The sequence below is a fragment of the Phyllostomus discolor genome, chromosome 8 (genome assembly GCF_004126475.2).
Source record: "Phyllostomus discolor isolate MPI-MPIP mPhyDis1 chromosome 8, mPhyDis1.pri.v3, whole genome shotgun sequence".
Classification (NCBI taxonomy): domain Eukaryota; kingdom Metazoa; phylum Chordata; class Mammalia; order Chiroptera; family Phyllostomidae; genus Phyllostomus; species Phyllostomus discolor.
The window spans coordinates 34,211,732-34,226,101 of record NC_040910.2 but is presented as its reverse complement, the minus strand read 5'-3'; the positions used below and the strand labels follow the sequence as shown (position 1 = coordinate 34,226,101).

The 14,370-nt window shown below is 41.5% G+C and overlaps 1 protein-coding gene across 1 annotated transcript in view; it reads right to left on the bottom strand.

Moving 5' to 3' along the window:
• PINX1 (PIN2 (TERF1) interacting telomerase inhibitor 1) overlaps positions 1-13,834 on the bottom strand; it is a 72,500-nt gene extending 58,666 nt beyond the window's left edge. Inside the window, exons 1-4 of the mRNA XM_028520440.2 lie at positions 13,693-13,834; positions 9,489-9,598; positions 7,714-7,806; positions 6,128-6,206 (exon numbers count right to left, since the gene is read on the bottom strand). Of these exons, the coding sequence (XP_028376241.1) occupies positions 6,128-6,206; positions 7,714-7,806; positions 9,489-9,598; positions 13,693-13,711 (301 nt within the window). The 5' untranslated portion in view covers positions 13,712-13,834. The remainder of the gene's footprint in view (positions 1-6,127; positions 6,207-7,713; positions 7,807-9,488; positions 9,599-13,692) is intronic.
• Between the last annotated feature and the right edge of the window lie 536 nt (positions 13,835-14,370).

Below are 14,370 nucleotides of genomic sequence, written 5' to 3'. Positions count from 1 at the left end.
ACAAGCCAATGTACATAACAGCCTTATTCGTTATAGTAGAATACTGAAAATAACCCATTCCTTCAATGGGTGAAATGGCTGAGCAAATTCTGGCACACCTTTATTCTGGAACACCACTCCACAAGGAAGAGCAATAAGCTACTGACACACCCAACATCCTGGGTGGACCTCAAGGGCATGATGCTCAGTGAGAAAGGTCCATCTACATGCTACATGACTCAGTTCAGGTAACATTCCTGAAATGACAAAACTCCAGAGAGGGGAACTACTGAATGATTTCCAGGGACAAAGGTGGAAGTGGGGCATTGAAGGCTGGTTAGAGGGGCAGGAATGAGCGTGAATACAGGGAGGAGCATGAGCAAGGCCGCTCTTGGGCGGTGGTGAAGCCGCCCTGTCTCCTGACTGTGGCAGTGGTTACATGAATGTACACATGTGATAAAACTGCTTGCGCATGCACACGCGCACACACACACACATACACACGAGGCATGAAATACAGTGAAAACCAAGTGACATCCGCTGGTCTAGTTAACAGCCTGCAGCAGCATGGGTTCCCCGGTTCTGAGCTCACACTGCAGTTCAACCAGACGTCACCACCAGGGAAACTGGACAACGATGCTCAGGGCTCTTCACAGAACTGTTTCTACAACTTCTGGTAAGTCTTTAAGTGTTTCAACATAAAAAGTTATTTTAAAAAGCAAATAAAGGCAAGACCGGCTAACAATAATCAGAGACCAGGTCAGAGATGATAACCAGACAGAGTGTGCAGGCGCAGAGCCGGCACTGAACGGCTGCCTCACACACCAGGTTTTCCCGGCGGCGCACCTCGAAGGGCAAAAACAACAAGAAGAAATGGCTGAGGATCAAACTCATGTGATCATTTCTTTGACACAACAGGAAAAATGTGAGCCCTAAACTAGTGCCTCAGTTGAAATACCAGAGCAAGTAGCTCTGGGGTTAGGGTCAATTACAGGATAGAAAAACCTGCCTGTATGTGTTCCCTCAGCTTTACCTATTGGTCAAGTTCGTCAAGTTCAGGTAGCAGAGCAACCGAAACAGAACATCATAGGTAGAAGAGTTTTCCTATAGTTACATCAATAGGAAATAAAATCATAAAATTAGGCATGGGGTGGGGGAGAAACTTTTTGCCTTACTACCGGAGCAAAACAAGCTCAGTCCATCGAACAACGCGGTAGTCCCAATCCCTTCCGGGAACTGACCATTGCAAAAGCAAAGTTAGAGCCCTTACAGATAAAGGCTCTAACAACAGAATGATGGATGTGTCAAGCTTTCAGACAATGCCTCACGTGGGTTAATTATTGGGTTGGCCAAAATGTTCATTTAGTTTTTTCTGTACGACGGTTCTAGTAGTGCCTAGTTGTCTTTAACTTCATTTGAAACAATTTTGTTAGATTATATAGTGTGGCAGCTGTCATATCAGCATGCATTTAAACAAAATCTTATCAAAACTGGTGAATTTCTGTGCAGCCATTTTAATATTGAAGATGGAAAAATATGTAACATTCTTGGCTTATTATGCTTTATTATTTCAAGAAAGGTAAAAATGCAACTGCAATGCAAAAAAATATATGTGCAGTGTATGGAGAATGTACTATCACTGATCGAATGTGTCAAAAGTGGTTTGCGATGTTTCTTGGTACTATTGACATTTTGGCCAAATAATTCTTTGCTGTGGGCTGTCTTACGCACTGGAAGATGTTTAGCAGCACCCTTGATCTCTACCCACTAGAAGCCAATAGCAGGAGACAGCCAATATACTCAAGATATCCAAATCAGTAAAGTTATTGGTGAAAATGAAAAATGTGTCTTTTATTTAATGGAGAAAAACCACAAAGACTTTTTGGCCAACCCAGTATATAAACAACTTGAAACACTCTCTTCTGCAGTCACTTCCCAAGAATAGCTTGTGATTTTTTAAAAATAATCTTCACCCAAGGACATGCTTATTGATTATAGAGAGAGAGGGAGGGAGGAAGAGAGGGAGAGAAACATCCATCAGTCGCCTCTCAAACGCACCCAACCAGGGACAGAACTCATAACCCGGGCATGTGCCCTGACTGGAAATCACACCTGTAACCCTTCGGTCTAGGGGACAACACTGCAACCGAGCCACACGAGCCAGAGCTGGTGTGCGAGTTTTTGAAAAGACTTCCCACAAGCCCAGGTAGCAGAGTAACAAAAACAGAACATCATAGATGAATAATTCTCCTCTTTTTATGGCCAAACACTTCATATGGCACATAACATTCTCAACTGTGATGTTCCAGACAGAAGCCACCTAGCGAGTTATCAGCTTCAAGCAGCCACCATCGACTGAAGGCATATGGAGTACTAGGCACTAGGCTAGGAGCTCTCGATGCATTTCTGTATTTCATTTTACAACCACCCCATTAGGTAGCTGCTATGATTATTCACAGAAGGGCAGTGAAGCACAGATGGGCTGAATAAGGCACATCTAGGAAGGGGCTATGCTGGAATTCCAACCCAGGCAGACGCGAGTGAGGGTGTATATTCAGAACCCCTACACTGCCCCCAACAGAGCTGCTTTTCCACGTAGGAATCGCTGGTGATCTGTCTTCTCCATCTTCCCAGCATGGACTTCCCAAAGCGTATCTGAGCAGGGTCAGACCTTAGGGGAACTTCTATCTATGTGTTCATGTGCCCTCTGTCCTACAACCGCTCCATTCTGGAGATGCATCAGTCTGTCCCTCCTTACCCACTTCTCCCACACAGCCTCCACCCGCTTTACAAAACAAAGGCACAACTCTCCTCTCACCAGAGAGAAACAAGAACAAGCCAAAGTACCCTTTACCCAGAACAGCAGAGGCAGCCCCCTCCCCACACCGCCCTATTGCACCTATTGCACGGAGAGACGCTTCCAAAGAGATTTTACTGTCCTAATAGTTGTTCATCAGAATTTAGCATGTATTTTCTGGTTTTAGTAACTGTAATCTACTAATTAGAATAACTTAACCCAAAGGAAAAATAGTTACACTTAAAGCCTTGAGTGTACTAGAAATAAATAAAAAATTTCTATGTATTTGCTTTGTGGCAGGGAAATATGATAGGATGATGAATTTTTTAAAGTTTAAGCAAAAAATATATTAACATAGCATGCTCTGGGACACATACAAGCAAAGTGTCATTTCAGAGGAAAAGGAACTGTGGAGTGTAGTACTTCTGACTGTTAAAGGGCTTGTTGGTGTATTTCTAAATCAAGTGGCAGTCAGTTTCAAATTACTCTGACATTTAGCTACTAGGTATATTTGGGACTAATAGTTTTATTTCAAAATGCCAATATTTCCCAATAGGCCAGAAATTATAGCACTTTGCAACTATTTAAAGCTATGATTAAAAACTTTATAGAGATTGATATAAAAATGTGAGATAGGGTATACAGCTTTTCAAAATTCCCTTAGAGGATGTGTGAGCAAAAAATCCGAGGAACCCGGCCCTGAACCACACCTCTGTAGATGACAGGGTTTCAGCACCCCAGTTTATTTCCAAAAGTATTTAAAATCGTAACGAACAAAAGATCTGATGGGAGTAACAGACATTTTCTAGAACAATGAGATTAAGTCCACCAAAAAGCTAAACTGAGTCTGGTAGAGAGTAACTGCGATAAAATTAATTTTTATAAAAATGAAATTTAAAAAAATATACTGATTTTTCTGTCCCACAAGGAGATAAGGGTTATTTCTAGAATCTTTGCAAGATTCTATGAAGAGGGCAGTATAGAATCTCTATTTAATTAAAAGGCAAACTGTATGAATTTGGTAAGCAATCTTAAGGAAATAAAAATATTACGGAAAAAAATTTGTTCTTGGGTTATATTGTATCATCTGCTCTTCAGCTTTAATACAGTAATTTCAGCTTTACTGTGACCAAATATTCACTTGCATAAAGATGACATGGTAGCAAGATAATCTATTAGCTCTCCAGGTCCACTCCTTGGGCAGGTTTTCCCTAAAAGGGATATTCTAAAGGGTTTTCAGCACCAGGACTGCCAGTTAGCAACAGAACTGGGCTGGACTGTACTGAGCTAGACAGGGAGCAGGCCACCAACTGCCCAGTCCCTATCACAGGGCTACCAGCACCCTCTAGTGGTCTTGAGGTGGAACTTAATCTACAGAGGGGTACCTAACTCCTGCTGCCAATGATGTAAGATGCTTCTCTAGCTCAGAAAAGCAGCAGCCTGCACAGATGAACCTGTGGATGGGGCCTCCCAAGGACAAAGCACCACTGCTTGGAATCTGTCATGCACTTAGCACCTTCCTGACAAATAACCAAGTCCCTTGAAACATTTCACTGACTGCCCTTTGGTAATGCATCTCAGAAGCATGCTGAGGAAAAGCAGCCAGGTAGCACGGAAAACACAAACCTACATTTCTACTGACTTTAACTGTGATCCTGAATGTGAAGACGTTTTTGTTTACAGTTAGTAAGGCCTAATGTCCCTGAGTTTTCCTCCCGCATACATCCCGCATTTCCTGATGCCGGTCCAGTCAGTGTGTTCACAAACCACTTTTCTTATGGTTTTCTTTGGCTAACAAATTGCCATCTTTTGTCAGGACCACACACAGGACAGTTCTAACAGTTACTTCCCAGATAATAAAAACTGTACAAGTTACAGATTTCAACAAGAAGTCCAATCTCATGAGCAAAAACACAGAGTACCTTTGCTTTGAAGCTTGTGGGCTCGCCCCCCCACAGAGCAGAGCACCCCATCTCCCGAGGTTTGGGGCACGCTGCAATGTCACCCGTTACTAGCACATCCTGCCGCTGCTTCCCAAGCAGGGGTTATGTCTCACACACCTGCCTGTCCTCATGTCTAACCTCACATCCAGCACAGAGCTCAACAAATGTTTGCTGGACTCAAGTCTAAATTTGTAACTTTATTCCACAAAGTTCTTTCTCCTTCAACTTGACAAACATGTTTTGAAGCTCCCTATGTGTCAAACATTGTGCACAGGGAATACAAAGAAATTCCCTATGACAATGTTTGCAGAATCCAACTCAAAAGTAAATAAATAAATAGGATCTTTTCAAAAATGGGCAAAAGACTCGAAAAGACATTTCTCCAAAGAAGACACACAAGTGGCCAGCAGTACATGGGAAGTGCTCGAGCGGACTAGTTATGAGGGGAATGCGTGCCGAAAGCATAATGAGGTATCGCCCCACACCCCACAGGAGGGCTGCTATCAGAAACACAGAAAATAACAAGCGCTGGTAAGGATGTGGAGAAATTGGAACCCTTGTGCACCGTGGGTGGGAATGTGAAATGACACAGTCACCGTGGAAAACACGGCAGCTCCTCAAAAACTTAAAAACAGAACTATCGTATGATCCAGCAATTCCACTTCTGGGCATGTACCCCAAAGAATCGAAAACAGGGACTTGAAGAGACATTTACACACCCATGTTCGTAGCACTGTTCACAAGAGCCACGAAGTGAGAAGAGGTGCAACCCCCGTGTCTGTCAATGGACAAATGAATAAACAGAATGGGGCGCCCACTCTGTCCTCCCCCCGACAGCAGCACCCTTCTGCTAACTTGACAGGGAAAGCCCAACGATCAATTGTTTCACCTCTAGTGCCTACAGCTTAGGAATACAATTTCTGATGGCGAGCCCCTTGCAACAAATTTCACTATACCCCAGAAACCCAAATCTCTTACACACAGTAAAAGATAAAACAACTTCATTAAGCAAAATCAACACAAAAAAGGCTTTTCTATTAAGCCTTCGCTGGCTACTAATTTATGGTCCCAATTGATATTTCTTGTTTTATATAGTAAAAATATGTTTTTAAACACACTCAAAGATCCCTGGAAAGATCACTTTACTCTTTCAGGTTGTAAATTGAATGGATTTACCTTGCTATTCTCTTGATTTAGAAAAAAATGTTTGCTTTCTTCACGCAATGAAATAGAGTCACACAATAAAAGCACTATTAAAAAAACAGAAAAAACCTATTTCTAATAACTTCAATAAATTAACTTGCAGACAGGTGATGCTTACAATAAAAACAGTTGGTAAAAAGATTTTAAATTGAGAGATTATCTCCTCTATAAATCAAATAAATAACGAAGCAAAGACTTCCCCTACCTGCTGTTTCCGGTCCATGGCAGGTGTTCAGTTCGGCCAGCAGCTGGTTAAAATCATCCTGATGAGCAATCCAGTTGTCCTGAAAATCCAAAAAAAAAAAAAATCATTAGAGGCATGTCTGTAATTTACCTACACTAATTGGTTGAGAAAAGGTATATTTTGGAAGCAAGGAAATCTGGTGGTTATGTGAAATTTTAAGTGTTTCACCAAAATATTAATGAAACAATATTTTGATGAAACAATATTGATATAAATTTGAAGTGCAATTTGTTTATTTTAGTATGAAAAATGGGCTTCTTGAAAGCTTCAGTCCTGATTTCAAATGTGGACAACTTATCAACAGTCAATTTATAATCAAATAATCAATAGGAAACCTGGTGCTACATAGTAAAGTAAAGCAGTATAAAAGTTTTTCCTAAGGGAAAATTAAGTAAGTCAAAGGAAAAAAGCAGTGATAGACTTGGGACTCTCTTCTTTGCTCATTTGAGCTTCAAATATTTTGCCCGATTCTATTTGCTGGCATGGAACCTTATTTTACAAAATAACACTGAGGAAGGGAGGAGGAAGGACTCAAGTTCCCTGAAACAGTGGGCACCCATTTGTAAGGTGATAAGCTAATCTGTCCGTTATAACAAAGAGAACCAGGCTTTAAGAGAGAATGAATATCTCCAAGACAACCTAACCCAGTGGGAAGCAAGGTATCTACTTGCTTCATAGGCACCACTTTAAGACCGTGTAAGGTCAAGTCTTATCAAAGAGGTTTACAGAGCAATGCTTCTCCTAAAAAATTAAGCACCTCTGTATATGTATCTCTCAACTACCTTCGAAATCAACCTCCATCTACAGTTATTTAAAAGTCTAGTTTGCAGTCCAGAAAATTTTAGCTGACTTAGTCTACTACTCAGGGCTGCTGAACTAATCAAAGAATTTGGTTTACCTAGAGTAATTCTCCAGATTCTCTGCCAGGTTCTGTTGGTTGTCAAAGTTTAAGATCAGAGCTTTCAGCTTAGACACTCTCCAAAGCAAATAACAATACTGAAAATGAAAAGCACCACAGGGCAGGCCACTAATTTTTAGTTACAGTGTTACCTTTTCAAAGTGTCAGTGCCTAAGGGGAAGTAAGAATAAATTTAACTGCTGTACATCAATAGTCAGAAACAGACAATGGTACAAGAAAAGAACACCACTTTCTTGCAGAAGAATCTTTTCATTTTTTTCTAAAGCTAAATGCCAGCAACTTTTAATAAGATAAGCTAATATTAGAACATAGGAAAAGATACAAATTCTTGTCTGTCCTGAAATGAGTACTTCTATAAAAAGAATACTTCTTGCAAAGTTTAGCAATAAAACCAGTTTGCATCTTTTACACATAAGCAAGTAAAGAACCCCACGGAGACAGTCAGGAAAAGTGAGGCCATGACACATGATAAAGAGCCAGCTGAGCCACGGGCTTTTCACTTAACCAAAACATGGAGGATGCACACTTGAACAGTTAAAAACTGATCAAAATTGATTGGCTTAAAACTTATATATTTACAGAAGTCAATTATGCAAGGAAAACCCTCAGCAGGCAAACTGTTGCTCACTTCATTATTGATCGTGGCTCCAAGTCCCAAGTGGTTGTTTTTAACTTGAACTTTAATATGATCTGTGGCTCCTTGCTCTTGAGCCCCTAAACCCTGTGGAGAGTAAACACGAAGAGAGTTAGCTTTTCTATCAGGTATAAAGAGTGACTATTTTTATCTTCCCTTATCAACCATTCAGTTAATTACTGAACATCTAGGAATAAGGCACTATGTGGGCCCTTAAAGAGAATACAGTCTAATGGATTCTTATAGGACAGGTCTGTAATATGAAAAATGTGCTTACAATAATGAACACTGGTTCTTCAACTTAATTTAAGACCTTCATGTAAAAACTTTGAAGAACATGCCTTTTCCAAGGCTCCAAATCAGAGTTCTGCCACAAAACTGCTAGAAGCCCATCGAGTTCTTACAAATCTATGGCTCTGTCCATCAAATAATCTCATGAACAACACTGAGAAAGGAGGAGGAGGGGACGCCGAGTCCCCCATATCAGTTAACACTCATCTGTGAGGTGTCCAGAGAGCGTGGTGTGCGGCAGCACCTAAAAGGTGCCCACCAGGGTGGCTTCAGCAGAGTGAACGAGGGGGAAATCAGATGATAAAAAGGGGCTTGACCTCATAGGACCTTGGAAATTACAGTAGAAAGTTGGATCTTATTTTTTAAAACAATGGAAATCACAGAATGTTTAAGCAAAGGAATGACGGGATCTAACTTCTGTATTTTTAAAGGCTCACTGAGGCCATTGTCTGGCAAATGGCCCAGGGCAGGGAGAGGAGGGAAGCAGAAAGAAGGCTGCTGCAGCGGTGAGAGCAGGCAACGGTGGCAGTGGTGGCACTGGGATGACACCCTGGGTGGAGGGCACAGCGACTGGGACACAGAGAGTGAGAGGTGGTGGGACCAAGCGTGCCTCCCAGATCTCCATCTTGAGCACACAGGCAGGCAGACAGGGCATGGTGTACAAAAATGGGGAAACTCGAGAAGAAAAAGATCTGAAGGGATCAAGGTAAACTTGACTAATTTATAAACCTGGAGCTCAGAGGACAGATTTGGGCTAGATACAGAAAAGTAAAACAATCAGAGAATCTCAGAATGTGTATAATTTAAAGCAGGGTTCGACACAAAGGAGTTCATCTGAGCAGAGTACAGAGCGGGGCCTGGGGCTCCAAAGCTCAACAGCCTGGAGGACGCAGAGCCAGCGGCAAAAGCAGGCGTGGCTGGTGAGGCAGGGGGGAAAAGACAGAGGAAGCAGACCTGTGGGAGTCGGGGCAGAGTACTTCAGGAAGGAAGTAGTCAGTTACGTCCAGTGCTGCTAAGGGATTAAGTGACTGAGGACAAAAAAGGGTCCATTGGATGTGGCAACAAGATCATCACTTAAAGACGTGGACAAGAACCACTGAAGTGTAGAGACATCAGTAGAAGTCCTATCTGAGTCAGGACTAAGTGGTGTGTGAGGGAAAGAAGATGTGTAGTCTAGCTATAAAAGGGAATAAAATATTATTCTTGGCAACATAAAACTGTGATGGTTAGGTGCAACTAATTAAAAGGCCTGTCTATGAAAGATGCCCCTCATGCAGTTTGAATGATAAACAAAGAGAGCTGACATGTATGTTCAACTCTAACTTGATCATCACAAGCTCACTACAGTTTAGTTATTCCTCCACAACCACTTATTGACCCAAATCATACATATCTCTCAGTCTCCTAAGAAAGATGCATTCTCCCGACTTGTAATCTCTTTGCATTGCTCTGATTTCTTTTGCTCTTCTCCAAAATACCTTTCCTTTAGACCACCCCATCTTCTCCAGCATTCTCTGGCCAAACTTGGAATCATCATTACTCCATGCGGTGTTTCTTGGATCCACAGCCCACTTCTGCTTCCGTCGACCTGCAAAATGACAAAGTATCTCCTTAGCAACTTATCTTTCAAACCTGGAAAATAACCACACAAATACATATGTACCTAATACATACACACACACTTGCATAAAACACAACATATATTATGTTTTATTAGATACAGGTATCAGGTTCAGCATCAGATAGGATCATTTACTCTGGATTCCCCAATAACTATATATTCACAACATACAAACTGACTTTCACTTTATAAGACAAAAATAAAGATACTCCTATTCCCTCCGAAGGTAAAAAATCAAAACAGCTCAATATACCATCGATTGGGCTTCCCACAGCCAGCTGAAGGCAGCACCTTACTGAAGCACCTGTCAACACCAGCACCAGCAGCAGGTTAGTCACATCGGCGGCAGCCGCCAGTACAGCTTTCGGTGCCATGCATTGTGTGCCAAATGCTGCCCACACATTATCAGACTCAATTTTCCCAGTAACCAATGAAGGTAGATATTCTTATCTCCACTTTTCAGATGACAAAATCTGAAGCTTAGAGACAGAATGTGTCTAACTTTCCCATGCAAAATCCAGAGCCTTTATACAAAGGTCCTACTGACGTCAGAGCTTACAGTCTCATGGCCCCGGGAGAAAGTTGACTGTGCCCTCCACACATGATCTACAAGTACTAACGATGCCTTCCTGTTTCTCACTGAAATGCCCTGAAGTAATACGACTCCTATAAATTTCCAGAATAAATTACCTGCTTCTTTTTTGGTATTTAATTAACATTTTTCTATATTATAGTTCTTTATATCCATCTTTTATGTTTCCCATTAGACCATAATCTCCTATGGTTTTATTTGTATCTTATTCTTTCTTATGATTCATTGCAATCATCATTACTCCACATGGTGTTTCTTGGATCCACAGCCCACTTCTGCTTCCGTCGCAAGAAGTAAAAAGCACTGCTCATGACAGGCACTCCATAAATATATGAATGAATGTACAATTGCATAAAAAAAGTCCTAGGAATAAATTTAACCATGGCTATAAAAGACCCATACTCAGAAAATTATAAGACACTGAAAAAAGACATTGAGGAGATACAAATAAGTGGAAGCGTATATTGTGTTCATGGATAGGAAAAATCAACACCCTTAAAATGTCCATACTACCTAAAGCAATCTATAGATTCAATGTAATTCCTATCAAGATACATACCAATATTTTTTCACAGAACTAGAAAAATTATTCCAAAAATTTATATGGAACCACAAAAGACCACAAATAACCTGAGCAATCTTGAGAAAGAACAAAGTTGGAGCAATCATGCTACCTGATATCAAGTTATACAAGGCCATAGTAATTAAAAAGCACGGTACTGGCATAAAAACAGACAGATGGATCAATGGAACGGAACAGGGAGCCCAAAATAAAGCCACAGCTTTATGGTCAGTTAATATTTGACAAAGGAGACAAGAACAAACCATTGGGTAAAGACAGTCTATTCAATTAATGGTGTTAAAAACTGGACAGATATATGCAAAAAATGAAACTAAACCACCTTCTTACATTACTCATAAGAATAAACTCAAAATGGATTAAAGACTTAAATGTAAGACTCAAAACCATAAAAATCCTAGAATAAAACATAGACAGTAAAATCTCAGACATTTCTCATAGCAATATTTTTTTCTGCTATATCTCCTCAGGCAAGGAAAACAAAAGAAAAAAATAAACAAATGGGACTATAGCAAACTAAAAGGTTTTTGCGCAGCCAAGGAAACCATCAACAAATGAAAAAGACAACCCAAGGAATGGGAGAACATATTCACCATATCTGCCTTATGACCCAACAATTCCACTTCTGGGAAAATATCTTAAGAAACTCAAAACACTAATTTGAAAAAATATGTGCACCCCTATGTTCACTGCAGCATAATTTACAATAGCCAAGATTTGGAAGTAGCCCAAGTGCTCATCAGTAGATGAATGGATAAAAAAGCTGTGGTAATTTCCACGATGGAATACTAGTTGGCCATAAAAAAAAGAAAATCTTACCTTCTGTGACATCATGGACCTGGGGACTATTATGCTAAGTGAAATAAGCCAGTCAGAGAAAGACAAACACCATATGATTTCACTTACACATGGAATCTAATGAACAAAAGAAACTAACAAACAAAATAGAAACATACTCATAGATACAGAGAACAGACTGACAGCTGTCAGAGGGAGGGAGGTTAGAAGGCTGGGTGTAAATGTGAAGGAATTAAACAAACAAACAAACAAACAAACAAAAACACACAGACACAGAGAACAGTATGATGATTACCATAGGAAATGGGGGATCAGGGGAGGTAGAAGAAGACAGTAAAGGAGGGGTAAATAGTGACCGAAGGAGACTTGACCTTGGGTGGTATATAGATGATGTCTGTAGAACTGTATACTTGGGACCTATGTAATTTTATTAACCAAAGCCACCCCAATAAATTCTGTAAAATGTTAAATTAAAAAAAAAACTTTGTTATGCTTTCATATTCTCATATTTAAAATAAGAACAGTAGCCCAAAAGATCTAAACACAAGGAATGTCATAGACATTAATTTTGCAAAACTTTTAAAAAGACAACATAAAATATTATATATTATCATGACAAAGATTTGAAAATTTGGAGTTATGGCGTAGAGAGAATTGAAAGTATTCCCTTAAAATCATGCAATTTGGAGGGGTGGGAGGGGGGGCTGGACTGGGAGTAAAAAGGAGAAAACTGTATTTGAACAATGATTAAAATAAAATTTTTAAAAAATCATGCAATTTGAATTACTGATATCTGCAAATAGACTTTACACCTGTATACTACTTCATATTTGAACTACTTTCACATTCACATTTCATTGGCTTTTTAAATCATCCTAGTGATGAAGATAATAAATAAAGGTTCTTTTAAAAAGCCCCATAGAAAACTGATCACGGAAAGAGATATAAATGAATAACAGAGCCTGGGACAATGTTCCCCAGTGCCTACTGAATTAAGCCCATATCAAAGAATACTAAAACTAAAAGAGACCTCAGAGATCTAGGCTCTAAGGTCACCATCTAACTAAAACATATTCCTTTCTATGAGTCCCTATTTGAAAACAGTAGAAAACTGCTGGTAATAGTGGCAATAATGTAAAGATATACAGATAACGAGATCAATATTGTCAATTTCTAGCTTAATGACTTGGGGTGATTTTTTTTTCCTCTAAGCCTTAATTTCTGCTCCCATAATCTGGAATGGAGCCTAACCCATTTCGTTCTGTGCTCACATCCTCCGTCCCCTTAGATAAGAGGATAGTGACAACATTTATTTCACAAAATCCCAGGGTATTTGCTGGTCTATTAAGTAAGTTGTTTCTCTTCATCGCTCACCACACACTTGCAAAGTAATGACCAAAGCACGACCGCCCTCTGGTGGCAGGCAATCTTAGCTACAGGGACCATTAAAAAGTTACCCAGCCGCTCCAGAAAGGGAGTTAATGAACTTCACGAAGTGACGGTTAAGTGTCAAAAGGCAAACGGAGACAGGATGAGGCATCTCGGCCAACACTCGTGTCACAGAGGAATCCCAATTCCAACAAAGTCAAACCCGCCACAGTCTTTTAGCCCTGCACCTCCTAAAACAGGCTACTTCCAGTCTTTGATGCTTCTAATCCCTTTGCATTTCTATTTCTAGGTTCAATGTATCTTTGAGAATGAGATTTCAATGCCTAAGGAGGTTCTGCAGGCCTAACCTCCTCTTTCTAACCTAACCTGCTCTAACTAGCCCAGGGAAGTGAAAAGAATCAGTTCGGGTTCCCAAGACTGGTGTCCTGATTCTCATTCAAATCCACCGCGCGCGTGCTCAGCTCTGAACTCGAAGTTTCTTTCACTAGCAAACCCGTAGCTAACGTTTGAGGAAGGCTGGGCTGGGAAAGCTCCGTGGCAGGCAGGACGAACCGAACCCAGCTTCCCAGTGTCCCGGCCCGCGGCATCCTCCAACACACTGAGCGCCAGGGACCCGCACTCCTTGCTACTAGGTCTGGTCGGGGGTGTAACCCGGAACCTTCGCCCTCCCGCCCTGGTTGGGCCTCAGCGCTCAACACTCACGCTCAGCCAACATCGACATGCCGCAGAGCCTGTGACGCCGGGGCCCTCTGGATATGAGCACCTGGAGCTACGGGACAGACAGCTAGGATGGAAGTTAGAACCACCTAACACGCACGCCGCTAGAAATGCAATGGCAGAGGGCGCGCGCCAGTGACGTCATGATGTGCGACCGGTTTCTGGCGGCTGGGCGGCTAGTGGGCGGGGCGTGGGACTTTTGGCTGGTAGGTGAAGGCCACGGCGAACGGGTGAGGTCAGGGATCACCGGATGGAAGGGAGGTGGAGAGGATCGATTCCTTCGCTCGAACAAGTTCGTATACTAAATGTTTGGAAACACGTAAAGCCTTTTTAAGAGTTTGCCGCCCAGCAAGCTCTCTCATCGTTAATTACTAAATGTCAAGCAGGGGTCTTTCTGGAAAGAAGAAATGAACTCTGCCCTCAAGTAGCTCACAGTCTAATGCGGAAAAGAAATATGTAAACAACAGTCCTTAGGACTCTCAGCATTATTTAAAATGGGGCTTGAGAAACTCGTTTGGAGGGGAAGAATGCACTGCACTGTCGTGTCCCATATCTTAATGTCCTACCTCTGCTCAGGGGGCCGCGCGGGGCCGCGGGGGGTGGGGGGGGGTGGTCGGGGAGCGGGGGAGGGGGAGCGAGGAGGAGGGAGGAGAGAGCGAGGGA